Source organism: Eschrichtius robustus, chromosome 20 (genome assembly GCF_028021215.1).
Source record: "Eschrichtius robustus isolate mEscRob2 chromosome 20, mEscRob2.pri, whole genome shotgun sequence".
Lineage (NCBI taxonomy): Eukaryota > Metazoa > Chordata > Mammalia > Artiodactyla > Eschrichtiidae > Eschrichtius > Eschrichtius robustus.
In genome coordinates, this window is record NC_090843.1 from 13,369,828 (window position 1) to 13,390,728 (window position 20,901).

At 43.8% G+C, this 20,901-nt stretch overlaps 1 protein-coding gene across 10 annotated transcripts in view; it reads right to left on the reverse strand.

Annotated features, from left to right (window-relative positions):
* The window catches only part of B3GNTL1 (UDP-GlcNAc:betaGal beta-1,3-N-acetylglucosaminyltransferase like 1), a 118,106-nt gene that overhangs the window by 77,667 nt on the left and 19,538 nt on the right, over positions 1-20,901 (reverse strand). For all 10 annotated transcript variants that reach the window (XM_068531375.1, XM_068531373.1, XM_068531378.1 and 7 more), the window contains exon 4: positions 19,030-19,094. In XM_068531375.1, coding sequence (XP_068387476.1) covers positions 19,030-19,094 — 65 coding nt within the window. The remainder of the gene's footprint in view (positions 1-19,029; positions 19,095-20,901) is intronic.

Sequence of the window (20,901 nt, forward strand, 5' to 3'; positions counted from 1 at the left end):
CCCACTTCGCCCCAGCTTACCCTTCCCCCCACCCCGTGTCCTCAAGTCCATTCTCTACGTCTGTGTCTTTATTCCTGTCCCTAGGTTCATCAGAACCTTTTTTTTTTTTTTTAGATTCCATATATATGTGTTAGCATACGGTATTTGTTTTTCTCTTTCTGACTTACTTCACTCTGTATGACAGACTCTAGGTCTATCCACCTCACTACAAATAACTCAATTTCGCAAAACAGACTTTAAAACAAAGAACTTTAATAGAAACAAAGAGGGACGTTAAACATTGACAGAATGGTCAATTCATCAGAAAGATACAACAATTATAAATATTCATGTACCTAACAGCAGTGAAAAAACAGAAACAAAAATGAACAGAATTGAAGAGAGAAATAGACAATTCAACAATAAGAGTTGGAGACTTCAATACCCCACCAACAAGAATGGATAGAATAACTTGACAAAGTACTGCACCATCAACCAACAATACCAACCTGCTGACTTATCTCTATGCACATGTTCCCAACAACATCAACCTGCTGACTTCTCTCTATGGACACCTACCCAACAACATCAACCTGCTGACATCTAACTATGCAACACCCACCCAATAACAACAGACTGCATACTAGACCACAAAACAGGGATCAGAAAATGTTAAAGATCTAAAAGCATATAAAGTGTGTTCTCTCACCACAACAAAATTGTTAGAATTCAAAAATAGCAGGATCTGGGGAAATCTACCACCAATATATGGCTATAAACAATGTACTTCTACATAGCCAATGGGTTAAAGAAGAAATCACAAGGAAAATTAGAAAATACTATGAGGTGAATGAAAATGAAAACATGACATGATGCAAAATAGTTATAGCAATTCTTGGAGAAAATTTTATAGCTGTTAATGTCTATATTAACAAAGAAAGATCTTAGGAACCAACCAACAACAAAAAAAAAAAAAAAAAAAGGAGCAAACTCAACCAAAAGTAAGCAGAAGGAAGATAAAGATTAGAGCAGAAATCAACGAAGTAGAAAAAAAGAAAATCAATTAAAATAATGGTTGGTTTTTTTGAAAACACCAAGAAATTTAACAAATCTTTAGCTAGACTGGAGATGAATAAACTTTTTCTATAAAGGGCCAGTTAGTAAATATTTTAGCTTTTGCTGCCACATACGGTTTCTGTCAATATTCTTTTATGTTTTTGTTTTGTTTTGTTTTTACGACACTTTAAAAATAAAAAGACCATTTTTAGCTTAGAGGCTATACAAAAACAGTGGCTGCCAGTGGGTTTGGCCTGTGAGCTGTCATCTGTGGACTCCTGAGCTAGACAGACCAAGAAAAAGAGAAGACACAAATAACTAAATTCAGGAGTGAAAAAGGAGACAGCAGTTCTTACCTCATAGAAGTTAAAAAGGACTATAAGTAACTGCATGCCAACAATTTAGATAATTTAGATGAAATTAATGAATTCCTAGAAAGACATGAATTACTAAAATTGATTGAAGAAATATAAAATCAAAATAGATCTATAAAAAGCCAAAAAAAAAAAATGAACTAGTAATTTTAAACCTCCAAACAAAAAAGTCCAAGCTCAGATGGTGAATTCTACCAAACATTTAAAGAATAAAGAACATCCCACCTTTACAAAGTCTCCCAGAAAAAGGAACAGGCAGCCAACTCATTCTTTGAGGCTCATATTACCCGATACCAAAGCCAGAAAATGACATTACAAGGAAAGAAAACTAAAGAACAATATCCCACATGGATATAGATGAAAAAGTCCTTGACAAAATAAGCAAACCAAATCCAGCAATGTATAAAAAGGATTATATACTATAACCAGGTGGGATTTATCCCAGAAATACAAGGTTGCTTTACCATCTGAAAGCCAATTAATGTCATAGATCATACTGAAAGAAAGAAGAACAATCACTACATGATGATCTCTCAGTAAGTGCAGAAAAAGCATTTCACAAAATCTAATGGTCATTCATGATAAAAATTCTCAACAAAGTAGGAACAGAAAGGAACTTCCCCAACCCAGTAAAAAGCATCTACAAAACCCCTACAGCTACATCTTCATGGTGGGTGATGGAATGCTTCCTTTCCCTGATGTTGGAAACAGGGACGATATCTGCTCTTGTGACTTCTGTAGAGCACTGCAGTTCTGGTCAGTGCAATCAGGCAAGAAAGGGAAATAAAAGGCATCCAGATCAGAAAGGAAGAAACTGCCTCAATTTGCAGACAACATGATCTTGTATTTAGAAAACCCTAAGGAATCCACCAAAAAACTACTAGAATTAATTTCAGCAGGGTCACATAATATAAGATCAAGATATAAAAATCAATGGTATTTCTATATACTGGCATTGAAGAATCTGAAATAAAATTCAGAAAATTTTACATTCACAATAGCATCAAAAGAATGAAATATCGAGGTATAAATTTAACAAAGGAAGTACAAGACTTGTGTGGTGAAAATTACAAAACATTGCTGAAAGAAGTTAAAGACCTAAATAAACAGATAGACATCCCATGGTGAAGGACTGGAAGACTCAATTCTTCAGCAAAGCAATTCTCCCCAAATTGACCTACAGGTTCAATACAACAGAAATCTAAATTTCAACTTGTTTCCCTGTAGAAATGACAAGCTGATCCTAAAATTTATTTGGAGATACAAAAGATCCAAAATGGCTAAAACAATGTTGAAAAAGGAAGAAATATTATAGCTGGAGGACTTACATTTTCTGACTTCAAAACACTACTGGAAAGCTACAGCAGTGGCCTAAAGATAAATATAGAGATCAGTAGAACATAACTGAGAATAGGGAAATCACCTTTGCAATTACGGTTGATTCGAGGCAGTTCAATGGGAAAAGGATAGTCTTTTCAACAAACTGCTAGGACAAGTGGATCACCACAGGGAAAAGGTAAATGCAGACCCTCATCACACACAAAAATTAACTCAAAATAGATCACAGACGTAAATATAAGAGCTAAAATTCAAAAATCTTAGGTAAAAAAACTTGGAGCAAATATTGGTTACTTTGAATTAAGCAAAGAATTCTTAAATATGACAACAAAGGCACAAATGATGAAAAGAAAAATTTGAAAAATTGGGCTTCTTCAAAAGTTAAAAATTTTGTGTTTTAATTTAGGTATAAATTTATCAAGAAAGTAAAAAGACCACCATAGACTGGGAGAAAATATTTGCAAGTTCTATATTTAGCAGTAACCAGTGCCACCCTGAAGACACAACATCCTTCCTGACATTGAAGATCTTTCAGTCTATTGCAGAGGTGAGTGTTACTGGCATTCAATCGAAGGAGAGATCCTAAATGGAAGTCCTGTGAGTGACAACTGCAGAGGGATGGAGCTTACAGCGGAGGGAGAGCAGTTAAAATGGAGGGGAACAGAAATGACACTTTTCTGAAGCATTTCCACCCAATCCCAGTACCCTTTCTCTGTCTCAGGGCATCCTATGTTTCTTCAGCTTTTGGAGAGAACTTATTAAGGCTATATATGAAAAAAATCTACAGTAAACAACATATTGTACTTAACAGTGAAAGGTTTCAACGCTCTCTTTGAGACTGCAAAGGAAACAAGAATGCCCATTATCATGATTTCTATTTAACAATTCACTGGAGACTTGAGTCCAAAAAAAGAAATAAAAGATATAAGGCTTACTAGAAAGAGAAAAGATGATTGCTTACATAAAGAACCCAAAATAATCAACAGAGAAATATTAGAATTAAAAATGAATTTAATAAGGTTTCTGGGGGCTTCCCTGGTGGCGCAGTGGTTAAGAATCCTCCTGCCAATGCAGGGGACACGGGTTCAAGCCCTGGTCTGGGAAGATCCCACATGCTGCTGAGCAACTAAGCCCATGCGCCACAGCTACGGAGCCTGTGCTCTAGAGCCCGTGAGTCACAACTACTGAAGCCCGCGCACCTAGTGCCGGTGCTCCGCAACAAGAGAAGCCACCACAATGAGAAGCCCGTGCACCACAACGAAGAGGAGCTCCTGCTTGCCGCAACTAGAGAAAGCCCATGAGCAGCAACAAAGACCCAACGCAGCCAAAAAAAAAAAAAAAGATTAATAAAGAGAATAGACGGTATTTATAAAAAAAAAATAATAGTAGGTTTCTGGATACAAGATCAATAAATAATTTCTTTACATGTACAAAATTTTTAAAAATGATGCCTCTTACAATAGTATCAAAAAAGATCAAATAACTCTTTGGTGAGAATGTAAAATGGTATAGTCACTCTGGAAAACATTTTGGCAGTTCCTCAAAATGTTAAAATTAGAGTTACCATGTGACCCAGCAATTCCACTCCTAGGTGGAACTGAAAACATCTATCCGCACAAAAACTTGTACAGGAATGTTTATAGCAGCATTATTTATAATAGTCAAAAAGTGGAAATAACCCAAATGTTCATCAACTAGTAAACAGACTAAAAAAATGTATATTCATAAGATGGACTATTACGCAACAGTAAAGAGAAATGAAGTCCTGACACACGCTACAACGTGATGAACTTTGAAAACATCATGCTAAGTAAAAGAAGCCAGTCACAGAGACCACATAGTGTAGACTCCATTTATATGAAATGTCCAGAACAGGCAAATCCATACAGACAGAAAAGAGGTTAGTGGCTGCCCATGGCTAGGAGTTGGGGGAATGAGGGGGTCATTACTAATAGGTATGGGGTTTAATTTTGTGGTGATGGAAAAGGTCTAAAATTAGATTGTGGTGATGGTTGCACAACATTATGAATATACTGAAAACCATTGGACTGTACACTTTAAATGGGTGGCTTTTTATGTGAATTACATCTCAGTAGAGCTGATAAAAATGTTTTTAAAAAAATCAAATACCAAGGTATTAATTTAACAAAGGACTTGTAAGCCCTCTGCTATGAAAACTACTCATGGCTATTGAGGCAAATTAAAGAAGACCTAAATAAATCAACGAACATATATTCATTGTTAGGAAGACTCAATATCATAAAGAAGTTAGTTTTCACCTAATTGATCTATAGATTCAATATAATTCCAGTCAAAATCCTCAGAGGTGATTTTGTGAAAATTAACAAAATTACTCTGACATTTATATAAAAATGCAAAAAGATTTTAAAAAAACAGCCCAAAATATTAGGTAGATGAACAAGAAAACATATAGCATCAAATTACAGTATGCTCTCTAAAGCTACACTGTGGTATCGGCAGACAAAAGGACAGATCAATAACCCAACTGGACAGAACACAGAGGCCAGAAGCAGGCCACACGCACGTTCATGCTGGGCTAAAAACAGCATGCAGAGCTGTGAGGAAGGATACAAATCAGCCAGGATGCCTGTACACTGGACAGAGCGCAAACTGACCAGCCACTGTGGGAACCTGGCAGCATCCACCGAACACGGGGACACAGAGACATCCCAGTTCCACCCTTACGTGTGCATCTGTGTGTGTTCACCCAGATACATGCACAAGGATTTCTTGGCAGCATTGCTCAAACACCCAAATGTCCAAACGGCAGAATGGATAAACTGGGCATATTCATATCGTGGAATATTAAACAGCAATGAAAAGGAGCAACTTCTGCTCCACACAATTCAATTTACTGTAAATTTTACAGTAAATTTAATTTACTGTAAATGATGAAACAAATAAAAATCTGAACATGACAAGGACTGTCACCAGAACCACTTCTATTCAGTGTTGCATGGGGTGGGGGGGGAGGGCGGTGGTCCCAGCCAGGATAATGGGCCAAGAACAAGGAATAAAGGCACACGGACCAGAGAGAAAGAGGCAGTCTTCACTCACAGATGCCGTGGTCACTTCATAGTGAGTTCTTACCCCAAAAAACAAAAACAAGACAAAACAAAACTAGAACTAATAAGGTAATTTAGTATATTTATAGCAATACAACTATAAAACTGGGAGATGAATTGTTAATACCATTTTCAATAACAGCAAAACCCATAAAATACTTGGGAAGTATTTTGTTAAATTTATGTAAGACCTGTATACTGAAAACTACAAAACATTTCCGAGAGAAATTTAAGAAGGCCCAAATAAATTGAGAGATACACCATGTTTATGTATTAGAAGATTCAATATTAAGATTCCCAAACAGAACTATAAATTCAATTCAATTCCAATAAAAATCCAAGCAGGCTTGACAAGCTGATTCTAAAATTTTGCAGAAATCCAAAAGACCTAAACAGATGTGAAAACAACTTTGAAAAGGAAGAACAAAGTTGGAGGACTTACAAATACCTGATTTTTTCAATAAAACGACATTGTAGCTTTATCACTACAGCTGCCACAGTAATCAAGACAGTATGGATTTGGTATAAAGATAGATACAAAGAACAATGGAACAGAACAGAGAGTCCAGAAATGAAATGGATCTATATTTCTTTCAGTCATTTGATTTTCAACAAAGGTGCCAAGGTAATTCAATAGGGAAAGGATAGTAACAACCAGTTATCATAGGGGAAAAAATGATCCTCAAACCCTACTTTACATCATACCCTCAAATTAACTTAAAAATAGATAACAGATCTAAATGTATAAGATAAAACTATAAAACTTCTAGGAGAAAATAGAGAAGAAAGTCTTGGGGTAGAAAACAATTTCTTAGGTTCTTAGATGGGACACAGAAAGCCTAATCCTTAAAAGGAAAAACTGGTAAAATGGACTTTGTAGCAATTAACAACTTCTGTTCATCAAAAGGTGGTTTTAGGAAATTAAGAAGATAAACAGGCAAACTAAACCGGGAGGAAGAACTTACATAAAGAATTCAGTTTTTATATCTAAAAACTCAATACTAAGACAAAGAACTTAATAAAAACAATAGTCAAAAGATTTGAACTGACACTTCACACGGGAAGATATATGCATGATCACTGAGCACCCGAATAAATGTTCAACATATTTAGTCATCAGGGAAATGCAAGCCAAAACAATGAGATAGAACTACATGCACACTACAAAGGCTCAAATTTAAAAGACAATTCCAAGTGCTGTAACAATATGAAACTACTGGAACTCTCGCAAATTGCTGGGGGGAGTGTAAAATGGCTCAGTCTCTTTGCAAGATAGTTTTGAAGTTTCTCACAAAGTTAAATGTACATGTATTATATCACCCAGCAGTTCTATCTCTAGATATTTACCCATGAGAAACGAACACAAATGTCCATGGTCAGACTTGTACACAAATTTTCACAGCATCTTTACTCATCATAGCCAAATCCTGGAAAGCAATCCAAATGTCCATCAATGGATGGCTATATAAATAAACAATGTGTGGTTTATCCATGCATTGGAATACACTACTCAGCAATAAAAAACCTGAATTATTGGTATAAGCAACAACACGGATAAATCTCAAAAACATATGAGGAGCAAAAGAAGTCAATCACAAGAATATATACTGTATGATTCCATTTATATGAAGTTCTAGAACAGGGGGGAAAATCTAATCTGTCGAAAGAACAGATAATTAGATTACTAACCTAACGAAATCACATGTGTAATTGCTTCAGGGAGTGGGGGAATGACTGTAAAGAGGCATGTGGAAACTTTCTGGGGCAATGGAAACGTTCTAAACTTGACTGAGATGGTTTTTATATGTGTGTATACATTTGTCAAACTCATTGAATGTACACTTAAATGAGTGTACTTTATTATAGGTAAGTAATATCCCAGTCAAGTGGATTTTTAAAGTATAATGTCTCTAATAAAGTAAACTCAGTATTTAGAAAAAACTTAATCTGACTTCACTCCATGATGCTTTTTGAAAATATTATAATTCTGGGTTTACTGCACAAGCTCTATAGCAGCAATACCAGAAATGTTCAGTTTTATACATTACACAACATCATCATCCTCAGAACGTACTGTTTTCACCGTTCTAAGTTCCCTTCTAGTCCCTATCTATACACATATACAATTTTTCTACAGCTATAATTATAGCATAAGAAGAACACAAAAATAACTTAGAATCAAACGCACAATTTTACCATATACGCACAAATTCAAGTTGTGCATTTTCCTCTGCTGACAGCGCTTCCAACAGAACCCAGAAGCCAAGTGCTGCCAACGCCCCACCCCTGCTTCTTGCTCTGCCGCAGCTCCGCCCCTTTCTTCCTGGAGCCCCGCCCCTGCCACTTGCTCTGTCCTGGGAGAGTGGAGGAAGGAACCTTCAGTTAGGAGAGAAGACAAGAATTCCCTCCCACCAGCAAGAGATTGGCAGGAAGGGGGGCGGAGGGAGTCTCGGTGGGAGGACACGCCCGGCACTGGCCCTGGCCCTGGTCCTGGTTCTGGTCCTGAGCCGGACTGGGGTCCACCCGGAGCACGTGCGTGCAGAGCGAACCGCGCCCTCTCCGGGGTGGAATCCACACCATCTTTCCTTACAACTCTGCTTCCTCTTCTCTGCAAGCCCACCCTGGCTGTGGGCTCTGCAGGGCAGGCAGCTCCGACGTAGTGCCCACTGGGGCCCAGGACACCCCGTGCAGGACACAGAGAGACCTCTGCTCTCACAGCCCCTGCAGTTCGGTAAGACAGAGAGGGACAGCAAAACAAGCAGCAAGAGCCAGACTCTGCGATGGACAAGATGACCGCTCGGACCTCGGGAACACCATGGATGGAGCACCTGGGACAACATGGTCCAGCACTGACCTACCTGAGAACCAGAACGTGGGAAAATGCAAGTTCTTAGGCGGAGGCCACCCAAGGCCCACGCAGCCCATGCTGGCTGCCAAAGAACCACTTTGGAGCTCATTAAAGCCGAGTCTGTCGGGGAGCCCGGGAGCGTGAGTGCCTGCAGCAGCGGGCCCCAAATCCCCGTCTCCAGCAAGCTCTCTCCCTGGCTGGCGGTTTCGGAACCAGCGCTGGGAAGGAGCAGCTGAACAAACACCCGGGTCATCCCCCTTTCCTAAGCCTTAAAATGAAAACACTCTGTACAAACAAAAAATATCTCAAAAGCTCACTACTGTCTGAGGCATCATTTCTTCTTAAAAATCAAGTTTAGTGGCACTTAGCAAGAGCAGAGCTTTCCAGGTACAACAGGTTATGGTGCTGACAAAAACAAGAGTGTGTGGCGTGCGGATGGACGGGCCTCGAGGGAGTGCTACGGTGCCGAGACGTCTCAGGTCTGTCTTCAAGTATTTTCTGTCTTTCCTCTGTTCAAGGAAAATCTTTCTGAACATGAGTGTGAAGAATACGGACTATTTCTTCTTTCAAAGAACAGGAGTAGAAGAGTCTACACACATGGATATTTACCGATTGGCAGCTGCCATCAAGTAAGGGGTCGCCCATTCCTCCACCTCATTAAATTAAGGTCAACACCTGTTTCTTGAGCCTCCTTGGGAACGGCCACCACTAAAATCACATGGCCCTGCTCCTGAGCCAGCTGATACCCTCTAGGTCTTGGGTCTGAAACACAAGCCCATAATTTTTTTCTCAGGAAAGAAAAGGTGGGGGAGAGCAGAAAGGAAAGTGAGTGGTGTGTTTGGAGAAGGAGAGGCGGGCAGGGCTGGCCATCCTGACTGCTGCTCCCAGCGTGGCCCCTGCAGGCAACAAACCGCGCGGGCTTTCAGGACCGGAAGTCTGCAACCCAGCTTCTTAGTGAATCCAGCTAAAAGCACCATGCCACCTACCGACCCCGCGTACCACACAGCGGCATGAACACACTCAAATTAGTTGATAAAGCCTGTAAAAGAATTTCTACAGAAAACTTTGAATTTCCTGTCAATTATTTATTTTAATGGAGGGGGAATGTTTGTTTACTATGTTACATTGTTGAAGACAGAAGGAAAAGTATAACTTTAAAACGTGGCAAAATTGCCTTTGATTTTAAACAACTGAAGTTCAGCTCAATTATAAATATATTCACATGAAAACGCACAACCTCCTGCCCACCAGCAGCTATAAGACAGGGGTGAGGACTCAGGGACAGAGAGGCTGGCAGGGAGAAGGGACCTGGAGAGTCCCCAGTGCCCCATGCTCTGGTTCCTCCCAGCCTGGTTGCACCTCTCCTGGGGCTTCCAAGCAACTTGTCTCCTGCTTGGGGGGGGGCAACAGTGCTTACCTGCGGAGCTGAAATTTCTAGGTGACACACCTGGAAAAGCAGCAGCCTCCACCTGTTTCAGACCTGAACGCACAACATTTCTCAACTGTTTTCTAAAGTTGTAGCAGATTATCTCTAGCTGATACCAATATTCTTTTCTGAATGAGCCCATGCTAAAATTGACAAGTCAAACATAAAAATCAGGTGGCCACAGGGAACGATATTCAATATGCTGTGATAAACCATACTGGAAAAGAATATGGAAAAGAATATATATATGTATAACTGAGTCACTTTGTTGTTCAGCAGAAATTAACACAACATTGTAAATCAACTATACGTTAGTAAAGTTTTAAAAAATTAGGTGGCATGTGATGCAGAGACAGGAGAAACAAACTTCCTCACTCGGCTGGCAACATCTGCATTTAATAAGTTACTGGCCAGTACACCATTCCAAATATAGTGAAAATAACACTATTCAGTAGCCTCGTGGTAACCACCATGCCCTGTGGTCAAATGCTTTGCTCTCAAAAACCCTCAAAGTAAAGCGCGTGGTCTTGTGTTCCACTCCCAGGAGGGACGTGGCGGGAGGCACTCAATCCTCTTCCTGCTGTCTCAACATTCCACCCCCTCCCCACACGCGCAGGGAAGAATTGGAGGGGAAATAGAAACACAAACCGCTAATATCTACATCAGTCAATGCTTCAACTTACCAGTAGTTTGGAAAAAATGGTTAATAGCAAAAGAGGCTGAAATCACTTTTTCAGTCACCTGCAAATCAGTTATTTAAAAGATCCCCCCCCACCCCAGGCCCACCACCCAGATTCTGTGCCGGTTCCTTCTCTGATCTCACAGAGAAAAAAAGCCAGACTGCGGCGGGCACGGCATGGGGAGGACTCAGGCCTGACCCAGGCAGGACCCTGCTCTGTCCCATGCTTCCTTTTAGACCCAAAGGTGAATGGGGTCAGGGCAGGGTATACAAGAGCCAAGAACACAAAGGTCCAGGACAGTCCCTCCTGAGAGCGGGACCTCCCTCCGCGTGTCCAGGCGGCCGAGCAGCTCTCCCAGTTGTCAGGAAGGAGACTCCCCTGGGGCTGGGCAGGCAGCCTGCGGGCACCCAGCAAGGGCAGCCTCCTCCGTTCCCCCAGCACCGCGTCCTCCACTAGCCCCGACAGCTGGAAGCTGGGAAACTCAAGAGAAAAGCCCAGTGGATTCAACAGATCCCTGGTAGCATGCAGCGCCGTATCTTAGAGAGATCACCCTTCACATGGATCTTCCTGCAGCCAGCTTAGGAACTGCCGCCGTGCCAGGCTATCTTCCAGGCGGGCACCCCCGTTTCTAACTTGAACACAGACGCCATCGGAGGTGCTGTGCTGCTTCTCTGCACTGTAGCAGAACACTGTTCCAGGACCCAAGACGAACGGCAGGCGTGGATGGGCGGGCGAGCTCACAGCCTCCATGGCCTCAGTGGAGCACACTTCACGGGATGACTAAACCTACTGGGTATAAAACGCCTGCTTGGAGGGGAAAGTGGGGACAGTCCAGGAAGCTGACCCCACCGTGAAACGAAGATGACTTTGGCAAATCTAAGTGGGTTGATAACACTCCTGGAACACGGAAGGCCCGGACTGAGCCTCATGGAAGCCTCCTGTCCTGGATGTGGTGAGGGAGGCCCCTGCTGCCCTCTGACAGTCAGCATGGCCTAAGCCACCTTCTGCAGCCAGGCAAGCAGATGCCGTGCTGCTGAGAGAGGGAGTGGGGAGGTGACCACAGTGCTGCAAACACGGGCCGAGACCTCGTGCTTGATACCCTCCAACACTGAACACATCGGCGAGCCCAGAGGGCAGCAAAAGGCCACAACTGCACAGGAGCTTGAGGGGAGAGCAGCCAGCAGCCCCAAGACCGACTGCATGCTCCAGGAGCCTACAGATCCGCAGACACCTTGGGGAGGGCTGGGGTGCTCAGGCTCACCAGGAAGGTCAGCAGATCTGCCGGGAGGACTGGGGAAAGGGGTAGCCAGACGATTAAGTTTCTCTTCACCCCTGAGGCTGGGAAAGAAACTGGGTTTTGAACTGGCCAGAAACCCAGGACACCTGGAAGCAGGTCTCTCCCAGACCCAGCAGAGGTCACCCACTCGTGGATAAAAGGGCTCAGTCCCAGGAGTGGAGACCCCACACCTCCTGGCACACCTGCTGCCACAGCCCCTGGACGGTGTGGCCTGGCCTCCAAGGGTGCAGAGAGCCATAAACAAACAAAATCAACCATTAATGTGCCTACGAGGACCCAGGACACAGAGCGAAGTGGCAGCTCTCTAGAGCTGCTGGAGGAGAGGACAAAAAAGAGGAGCTCTCAAAGGTGTCCTAGAACACGGAGGAATGGAAAGCATAACATCTAACTTCTAACAGCAATGGCGAAGGTGAAAGGGGTGGTCACAGCCCACAACTGAGTAAATGAACTGGAAGGTCGAACTATAATATTCAAAGTTACAGAGAAACAGAAATCAAAAGGGAAGTGAGCAAACTGTAAGACCCAACATTCAAACACAAGAACCCAAAAGAAGAAAACAAGCTAAGAGGAAGAAATTAAGAGCCAATATAGAAAAATTCATCTCATTTGAAAAAACCTTAAGTCTGTACTTTGAAAGAGCTCGCCACATTCCAGAAATGATTCCTGACACACACAGAAAAACTCCCAAATTCCAGGAAGATGGAAAAAATCTTATAAATCTTCAGTAAAAAACATATTTTAAAAACCAATAAGTTCCAACTGACACAGAAAAAGCATGCAACAAAATCCAACACCTGTCCACATGATAAAAATTCTCAGCAAGTTAGGAACAGAGGATGACACACAACGTGAAAAGCTACTGCTTCCTCCCAGGTCAGGAGAAAGTGAAGATGTCTGCTCCACGTGCATGGAAGTTCCAGCCAGAGCAATAAGGCAAGAAAGGCAAATAAAAGGCCTCCAGATCAGAGAAGAAGAAATAAAACTGCTCCCATTTGCAGATGATGTGATTGTCTACCTAGAAAATCCTCAGGAATCTAATCTAAAAACCTAGAACCAGTGAGTTCTGCAAGATCAACACATAAAATAATCACATATCTATATACTAACAACGAACATCGAAATTAGAGATATTATGTCCACAAACAACTGCTCCAAAGAAAATGAAGTGTGTTGGTGCAAACTTAACAAAATATGTACGTGATCTGTATCCGAAAACCACAAAATGCTGATGAAAGAAATCAAAGACGACATAAGGAAATGCAAAACACATTTTTAGGAAAGGCCACAGACACCCCCTTCTAAGTAGGAATTTATTTCCTGATGATGGCGCCCAGATCACACAGCGTGGGTCCTCTGTCTGAAGGCCATAGGCCAGAGCCCCGCAGGCCCTCGTGGGAGGCGCCAGCCCCACTGTGCATGGGTTTCTTCTGGGGGCAAATCCCTGTGTCCCTGAGCTTTGTGCTTTGCCTCCTGGGCTTGGAGGGACTGTCTCTGCGGACTTCAACTTCCCACAAGGGGATGGGTGTCGACCTCCTGCTCACCCGAAACACTGCTGACAGACACCTTCTGAGATAATCGGGATCTTTGTGTGACTCGCTTTCTCTCCAAAACAAATATCCTTGGACACATCTGGGACTAGGAGTGACACCGAGGTCACCCCGGGAGGCCCTTCCAACACTCGGGAAAGGCACTATTGGCCCCCAGGCAGCAGCCTGCAGGACAGCTACTAAGAGCACACTCTCTGAAGGGCTGCACTACAGTGATGGGCTCTGAAAGTCAACCTGTAAACAGACTCAGAAACTCAGAACATCGCTCTCCATGGAAATGACAGCCAACAGGATGGCTGGGTTCCAAGATAAGTATACAGAAGTATCTAATTCAATCTAACTGAACCATTTAAATTGAACACATAAACCCAAACTCCACTCATTCATTTAACAAGTATCTATTAATACCTACTATTTGCCAAGTTCCAGGTGCTTCAGAAACATCAGTGATAAAACAGGGCCTATTCCCTCCTGTGTGCAGCTGGCATTCTATCAGGGAAGGCAGACAATGACGATAATAAAGAACGCAGTACTGAAGGTGATAAATGCCGTGTGCAGATCGGAAGTGCTGGGGGTGGGAAATCCCAGGCGCAGGCAGGCCCCGCCACTGCACAGAGGGGTGAGAGCGCCACTGAGAAGCCAGAGGGGATGGTGTGGTGGGTAAGGCAGGTGCATGAGAGAGAGAAAGGGCAGGGCCCGGGGGCGTGGGCTGCAGGAGGTGAAGCGGCCGCTCTCAGGGGAGGCTAGGGAGGCAGCAGAGGCACGGGGCCTGATGTCGCCTGAGCTCTGGCTTTCCCTGTCTCCGTCTGTCTGTTCGCTGCTGTATCCCTTGCACCCGCTGCTGCACCTGGCACATCCAGGTACCGATTTGCTGAATGAATGAACTCCAGTCCCAGGAGCAGCATGGCAGCCGGTCTCCCCTGATGTTATCACTCCTAGTGAAATATGTTCTGAATCCAAACACGGGCACCAGACTGCATCCCAGGTGGCTAACAAGTCAAAATGCAACCTCGATGCCCCAGCAAAGGGGCCTCATGAACCCATTCTTCATGCAGAAATGGTCCATTTGACGCGCCATCTGTGCTCGTGCAGCGCTGGCATCACTCCCGTGCTGAGACAGAACACAGCGGGCACACTCGCACCCAGCCTTCACTGGAGACCACAGCCAGCTTCTTCCCACAAGCACACACTCAGGGGCCAAGGCCTGTTCCCCACAGGCCCTGCCACCATCCTCACACCCCCTGCCCGAGGAAGGCTGGGCCAAAGGAGAAGTCTCTACGGGAGCCCCCAGATGGGGAATGCGTCCTTCGTCAAGTGACCAGAGGGCGTCGTCAGGGTTGGGGCAAATCAAAATCACAGGCACCCAAGGGGACAGTGAGAAGACGGCAGCGCCCCTCCTGAGATTTCTGGACAGAGACACCTGGCCCAACACCGTTACTCAGTTTTAAGGGCATTCTACAAAAGTGCCTGGGAATCTTCGAAAACATCAAGATGAAGAAAGTCAGGGAGGTGCTGTGGAAAGCTCCAGAGGAGGAGATGAAAGGCTCCCAGGTAAAGGCAACATGGGTTCTGGGGCCCTTGGGTGAAACGTGAATGAGGTGGGCACTAGTATCAGCCACCTGTCGGCGAGACATTCCTGCTCTGGGTCGGAGGAGACGTTCTTCTTTACAGGAAACACACACGGAAGTGCTCCGGGCTGATGGGTGCAATGCTGGCCTTCAAAACAGAGTTTTTGGTACTATCCCTGCCACTCTTCTCAAAGTTGGAAAAGGGAAAATGGGCAAAAAGATGTCAACACGTGTCACAAAAAGAGGAAACTCACATGGCCAACTGACATGGAGTGAGGCTGACCACAGCTCGAGATCAGGGGGCACAAATCAAAGCACAGAGGGGCTCCACTCTGCTCCCACCTGCTGCACAAGATTTAAGAGCCTGAGGACAGCCAGTGCTGGGGAGGCTCGGGACCCGCAGTGACCTGCCAGGAGGGGCGGACGTCTTCAGCCACATGACAGCATCAAGCTCCTCCCCCACAGACGAACCCGCCCATCCCCTGAGTCCTGGACACTCACTCCTGGGTGTGAACCCAAGAGGAAGTCTCATACGTGTACAACAGGGGGTGCGTGCAAGGACATCCACAGCAGCTATTCACAAGGGCAAGAGCGTGGAAACGGCCCGGGTGCCCGTCAGTAGGAGCATGGGTGAATACACGCAGTGTGTTTGCCCAGTGGAATGTTGTACAGCAGACGAATGAATGAGCTGCAGACAATAGAGAAACAGAATGGAACAGAAAGTCTGGAAATAAACCTACACTGACATGGCCAATTGATTCTCAACAAAGCACAGGGGCAATTCAATTGAGAATAGAAAGTCTCTTCAACATTGGTGCAACTTAATATTCATATGAAAAAATTAACGCCTGCTTCCTACCACATGAGACACAGAAATGAACACAAGGTGGATAATGGGTCTAAACATAAAAGTAAGAAAACAAGAGAATAACTATTTTAGGGCAAGCAGAGACTTCTCAGAAAAAAAAAAATTAACTATAAAAGAGAAAAATCAATAATTTGAACTTCATCAAGACTTAAAACTTCTGCTCATCAAAAGACACCATTAAAAAATGAAAAGACAAGCCACAGACAGGGAGAGAATACTCAGAACACATATCTGACAAAGGACTTGTATCCAGAATACACAACAAACATCCACAACTCATGAATAAGACAAACAACCCATTTTTTAAAAAATAGGCAAAGATTTGGACATCTCACAAAAGAGGATTTGTGAATTGCCCATAAACCGATGAGAAGGTGCTCAACATCACTAGCCATCAGGGAATGTAAATGAAAACAAATGAGACGCACTTCACATCTGCTAGAACGGTTGAAACCAAGGCTGACCCATCAATGTTGGGAGAAGGTGGAGTGACACAGAGCGGCCTTACTGCGCCCGGCAGGTCCCTTCGCCTGCGATTCCTCAACTCCGCCCCTCGGTATCTTCCCAAGAGAAAGGGAAACATACACCCACAGAAAGACTTACATCAGGATGTTTATGGCACTTTTATTGAAATAACAGGGGACTTCCCTGGTGGTCTAGTGATTAAGAATCCGCCTTCCAATGCAGGGGAAGCGGGTCCAATCCCTGGTCAGGGAACTAAGATCTCACATGCCGCGGGGCAACCAAACCTGCGCGCTCTACAGCCTGCGCGCCACAACTAGAGAGCCTGCGTACCGCTACTGAGCCCGCGTGCCACAGCTAGAGAGAGAAGCCTGTGTGCCGCAACTAGAGAGCCCGCATGCAGCAACTAAGACCCGATGCAGCCAAATAAATTAATTAATTAAAAATAAAATAAAATAACCCAAACTGGCAACTGCTCGAATGTCGACCAGCAGTAGCACAGAAACTAACTGTGGTAGCTTCACACCACGGGTTAAAGCACAGAGCGACCCACCGCCCCTCACGGTCACGGGTGACCACGACGTGGCGTGGAAGCTAAACGCAGGTGCTCACACCACGTGGCGTCACTCACGCTGTCTGGAAGCAGCTCTGGGTGACGGAAACATCCTCCACCCTGACTGGGCTGTTAGTTATAGGGGTGTATACAAGTGTCAAAACCCTCATATTGCTCACTTTGTACACAGTTTTCACACTGAAATCTTGCATTTCACTGTATATAAATTTTACCTCAATTTAAAACAATGGAATGAACTATAATGACGTGCAACGATATGGATGGACCTTAACAATTTAAGTTTAAAAAGTTCAAAAATATTATATACAACCTGGTACTCTTTTTATAAAGTTAAACACAACTAAGAATTTTTAATTGATTTTTCTCAGATTTGCATAGATACCAAAAAGTTCAGCAGGGGGTGAGGACAAGGCGTTGTGTGGTGGTTGCCAGGAGCAGAAGTCAGCATAATGAGGTCGGAGCAGGGAGCTCACGTTAGCCTCGGACAGCAGGCTCACAGGTGCCGAGCATTATCAAAATAAACATACAGGCACAGTCGCGGACACAGAAGCAAACAACAAGACGGATGCATGGACCAGTGACGAGGAGGCGTCCTGAACCCAGGGTCAGGGTTCATCCAGTTTTGTGCCCCTGAGACCCTGGGACCTAAATTCACAAAGAGGAAAAGAAATCACCCTGGAAACTGGAAAACAACGACGATAACTAAAATTTCTGCTCAGAACTTATGGGACACCCCACAGCTGTCATGAGAAGAAAACGATTGCCTTACATTGCACTTCAGAGAAGGGAGGGGCTGCAAGCAAGGAGCTCGGGGTCCAATTTAAGGTCAGAGGTCGAGCACCAGGATGAGCCCGGACACAGCAGAAGAAACAAAACCACAAAGATGGAAAATCAAAGAAACAAAACAAATAAATGTAGAGGAAAAGGAGCCCAAAGGGCAGTGGTCAGACAAAAGGAGTGTAGCCCGACCCTGGAGGAGCCCTGCACCCCCCGACCTGGAGGAGCCCAAGGGAAGACTGCATACAGATAAATGTTCTCAGAGTGCCTTAAAGTCACTAAAAAGAAAATCTAAAGTTGAGCATACACTACACATACAATTATGTTCTTTTTTCACCCATCATAATCATTTGTCATGTTATTAAAAATTCTTTATGAACATTACAGTAATTCTCTCATACAGATTGACCACAATTCACTTCACTGCTAATCTACTATCCAGTATTAACTTGTTTCCATTAACTAATTTTCCATCATTATAAATAACACTGAAGCCTCTTTGTACATAAATCTTTTTCAGAATTTCAAGGATACCTAGAAGTGAAATTCAGGGTCAAGGGCACAAGCATTTTTAAAGTTCTTAATACAAAATGCAAAATTATGCTGTCAATGCTACCAGTTCACATTGCATTTCCAAACACTGAGTATCTACATTTGTAGAGAACTTTGTTAATTTGATTTTTAAAAGTAGTATCTCAGTTAATTTAATTTGTGTTTGATCACAAACGATGTAACATTTTTCAAAGGTCATTGTTTGCATGTCTACCTCTGAGAGAACCCACTCCTGTCCTTCCCTATTTATCTACCACTCATTTTTCTTTGTGTTTTCTCACCAACTTGCATGAATTACTTCTATTTAAGGCTATTACTCTTTTAAGCATTGTATTTGTCAATACCTTCCTAGCTTATCTTCACTTTGTTTATATGTTTCTCTGCTGTGCAATTTTGTTTATATGTAACCCTATTTATCAAAAATCAATTCCCTCATTAGGTGGTACAGCAATTAAGCAGCAACAACTTATCAACCTTAAAGGCTGATTGTAACATATTAGAACAATGATTTTCAAGAACCACACTAAAATGTAATACCTCTTAATTATTCAACCAACATGTAGTCACACATTTTAAATAAAACAAAGAGTTACTTACCGAATCCAAAAAGCAAAGGTAAGACCCTGAGCTCTGTGCTATTGCTTGATTTTTAGAATATCCGACTGTTTAAAAAAGAAAAGGAAAAGCTCTTTTAGAATTCAATTTTCAATGGATTCTCTTTCATAAAATTCAGTGTGATGCACACAGTAGGAAAGCTAGGAACATTCTGCACCACCAACTAAAAAATCGGGCCGCTTTAGAAGAAACTGATGGAGTAAGTATAATGATAAGAGACGACAGTCCATCCAGTACCAGTGTTAAAGCAGGATGTGCTCACCGGAGGAAAATAAAGTCAGCAAACATTTATCCAGTACAGCACTAAGCTAAACCCTGGGGAATATTTTTTAAAAAACAAAATTACAATGTCCCTGAATGGAAGGACTTGAGTAGAACCGGCAGAAACACTTTCTATAAAGTCTCTGCTGATAAAAGTCACAATACGGTTACCCGGCAGTTGGGGCCACATACACACGTGCGATCGGCTGGTAGAAGCTCACTGGACTGGACACTTCGTGGGCAGTTATCTGAACACATATTTCAGTGATGAGTTACAGGCCCTTTCAGTGCCCACTGTTCCTGCACATACTGGGACCCCCAGCTCTTCCGGGAGGTACAGACCCTACTTCACCAAGACATGACCGGCCCAAGAACCCCTCTTGGGATGGAAAGTACACCACGCGTATGAAAATACACAAGGAGGATGGACAATCCTGGCCGCACGCGGCGTGGGTTCCCCTTGCACCGCCGAGCACAGGGAGCAGACACCATGCGGGGACAGCACATGGAGCACAAAGGCAGCAGATTCACCTGCGCACCCGGAAATCAGGGAAGCGGTTTCCCCTGGGGAGGGGGGCTTCTGGGGCCGGTGATGCCGCTCTTCATCAGGGTGCTGGCTGCACGGTGTGTTCAGTTTGTGAAAATTAATTGAGCTGTACAAAGGTGATAGGTGTACTTTCCTGTACGGATATCATATCTTAAGAAATGTTTTAGAATTCTTGCCTTCAGAGACTACAACTGAGTTGGAAGGAGAGGTAACCGACAACCTATATGAAATGCCAAATGAACGGTGGGAAGCTCTAGGGAGGCTTATGGAGAGAAGACGAGACCACGGCAGAGGGGGCCAGAGAGATGACGTGAGTTTACACCAAGAGAATGGGGTTCCGAGGGATGAACTGGGCAGTGACCAGCATGGGAGCACCGGCAGCTTCCAAGGGAGGGCAGCCGGGATAAGGCTTCTGAACAAGGAACAGAGCGCAGCAATGAACACGCAGCAAGCTTGGTCTGCATGCTGAGGGCGGGGCAGGTTAGAGGAGGCACTTAGCGCAAAAGAGGGGGCCAAGGGGCCTTAGAGGGGCACAATTCCCACCTTCCCTAGAAAGGAAATTCTAGTGCCTGAATCGTATTACAGAGACACTTAGATTTGGTGCCACCGAGGAAAGTGGCACAAAGCAGAACAGGTGTGGGCAGAGTTAAAACAATAAATCCCTCTTACTCAGAGCTGAGACAACCTGAAAAATGTTGGTCCCAGGGGATACCAGCAAAGTGTCTACCCCAGGCCTCACCCCAGGTGCTCCCCAGTTTTCTGCTGTAAGGGGAACAGGGGGAGAAGACAGGTCCCCCCTGTTACTCAGCCACATTCTGGAACAAACCACACTGCAACCAGAAGTAAGGACCTTGGCCCTCATGCAGGGCGTCAAAGGGTGTGACCCAGAGCAGTGTCTTTGGCTGTTTTCACATGAGGTAGCACCTTAATTTCCAGCATTAATCCTAGAGCTTGGCCAACCCAAACCAGTTAGCAGGACAGTCACAGATTTCAAAGAACCACAGGTATAACAAGCAAGAGAAGGAAATGCACACAAGGGGAGACAG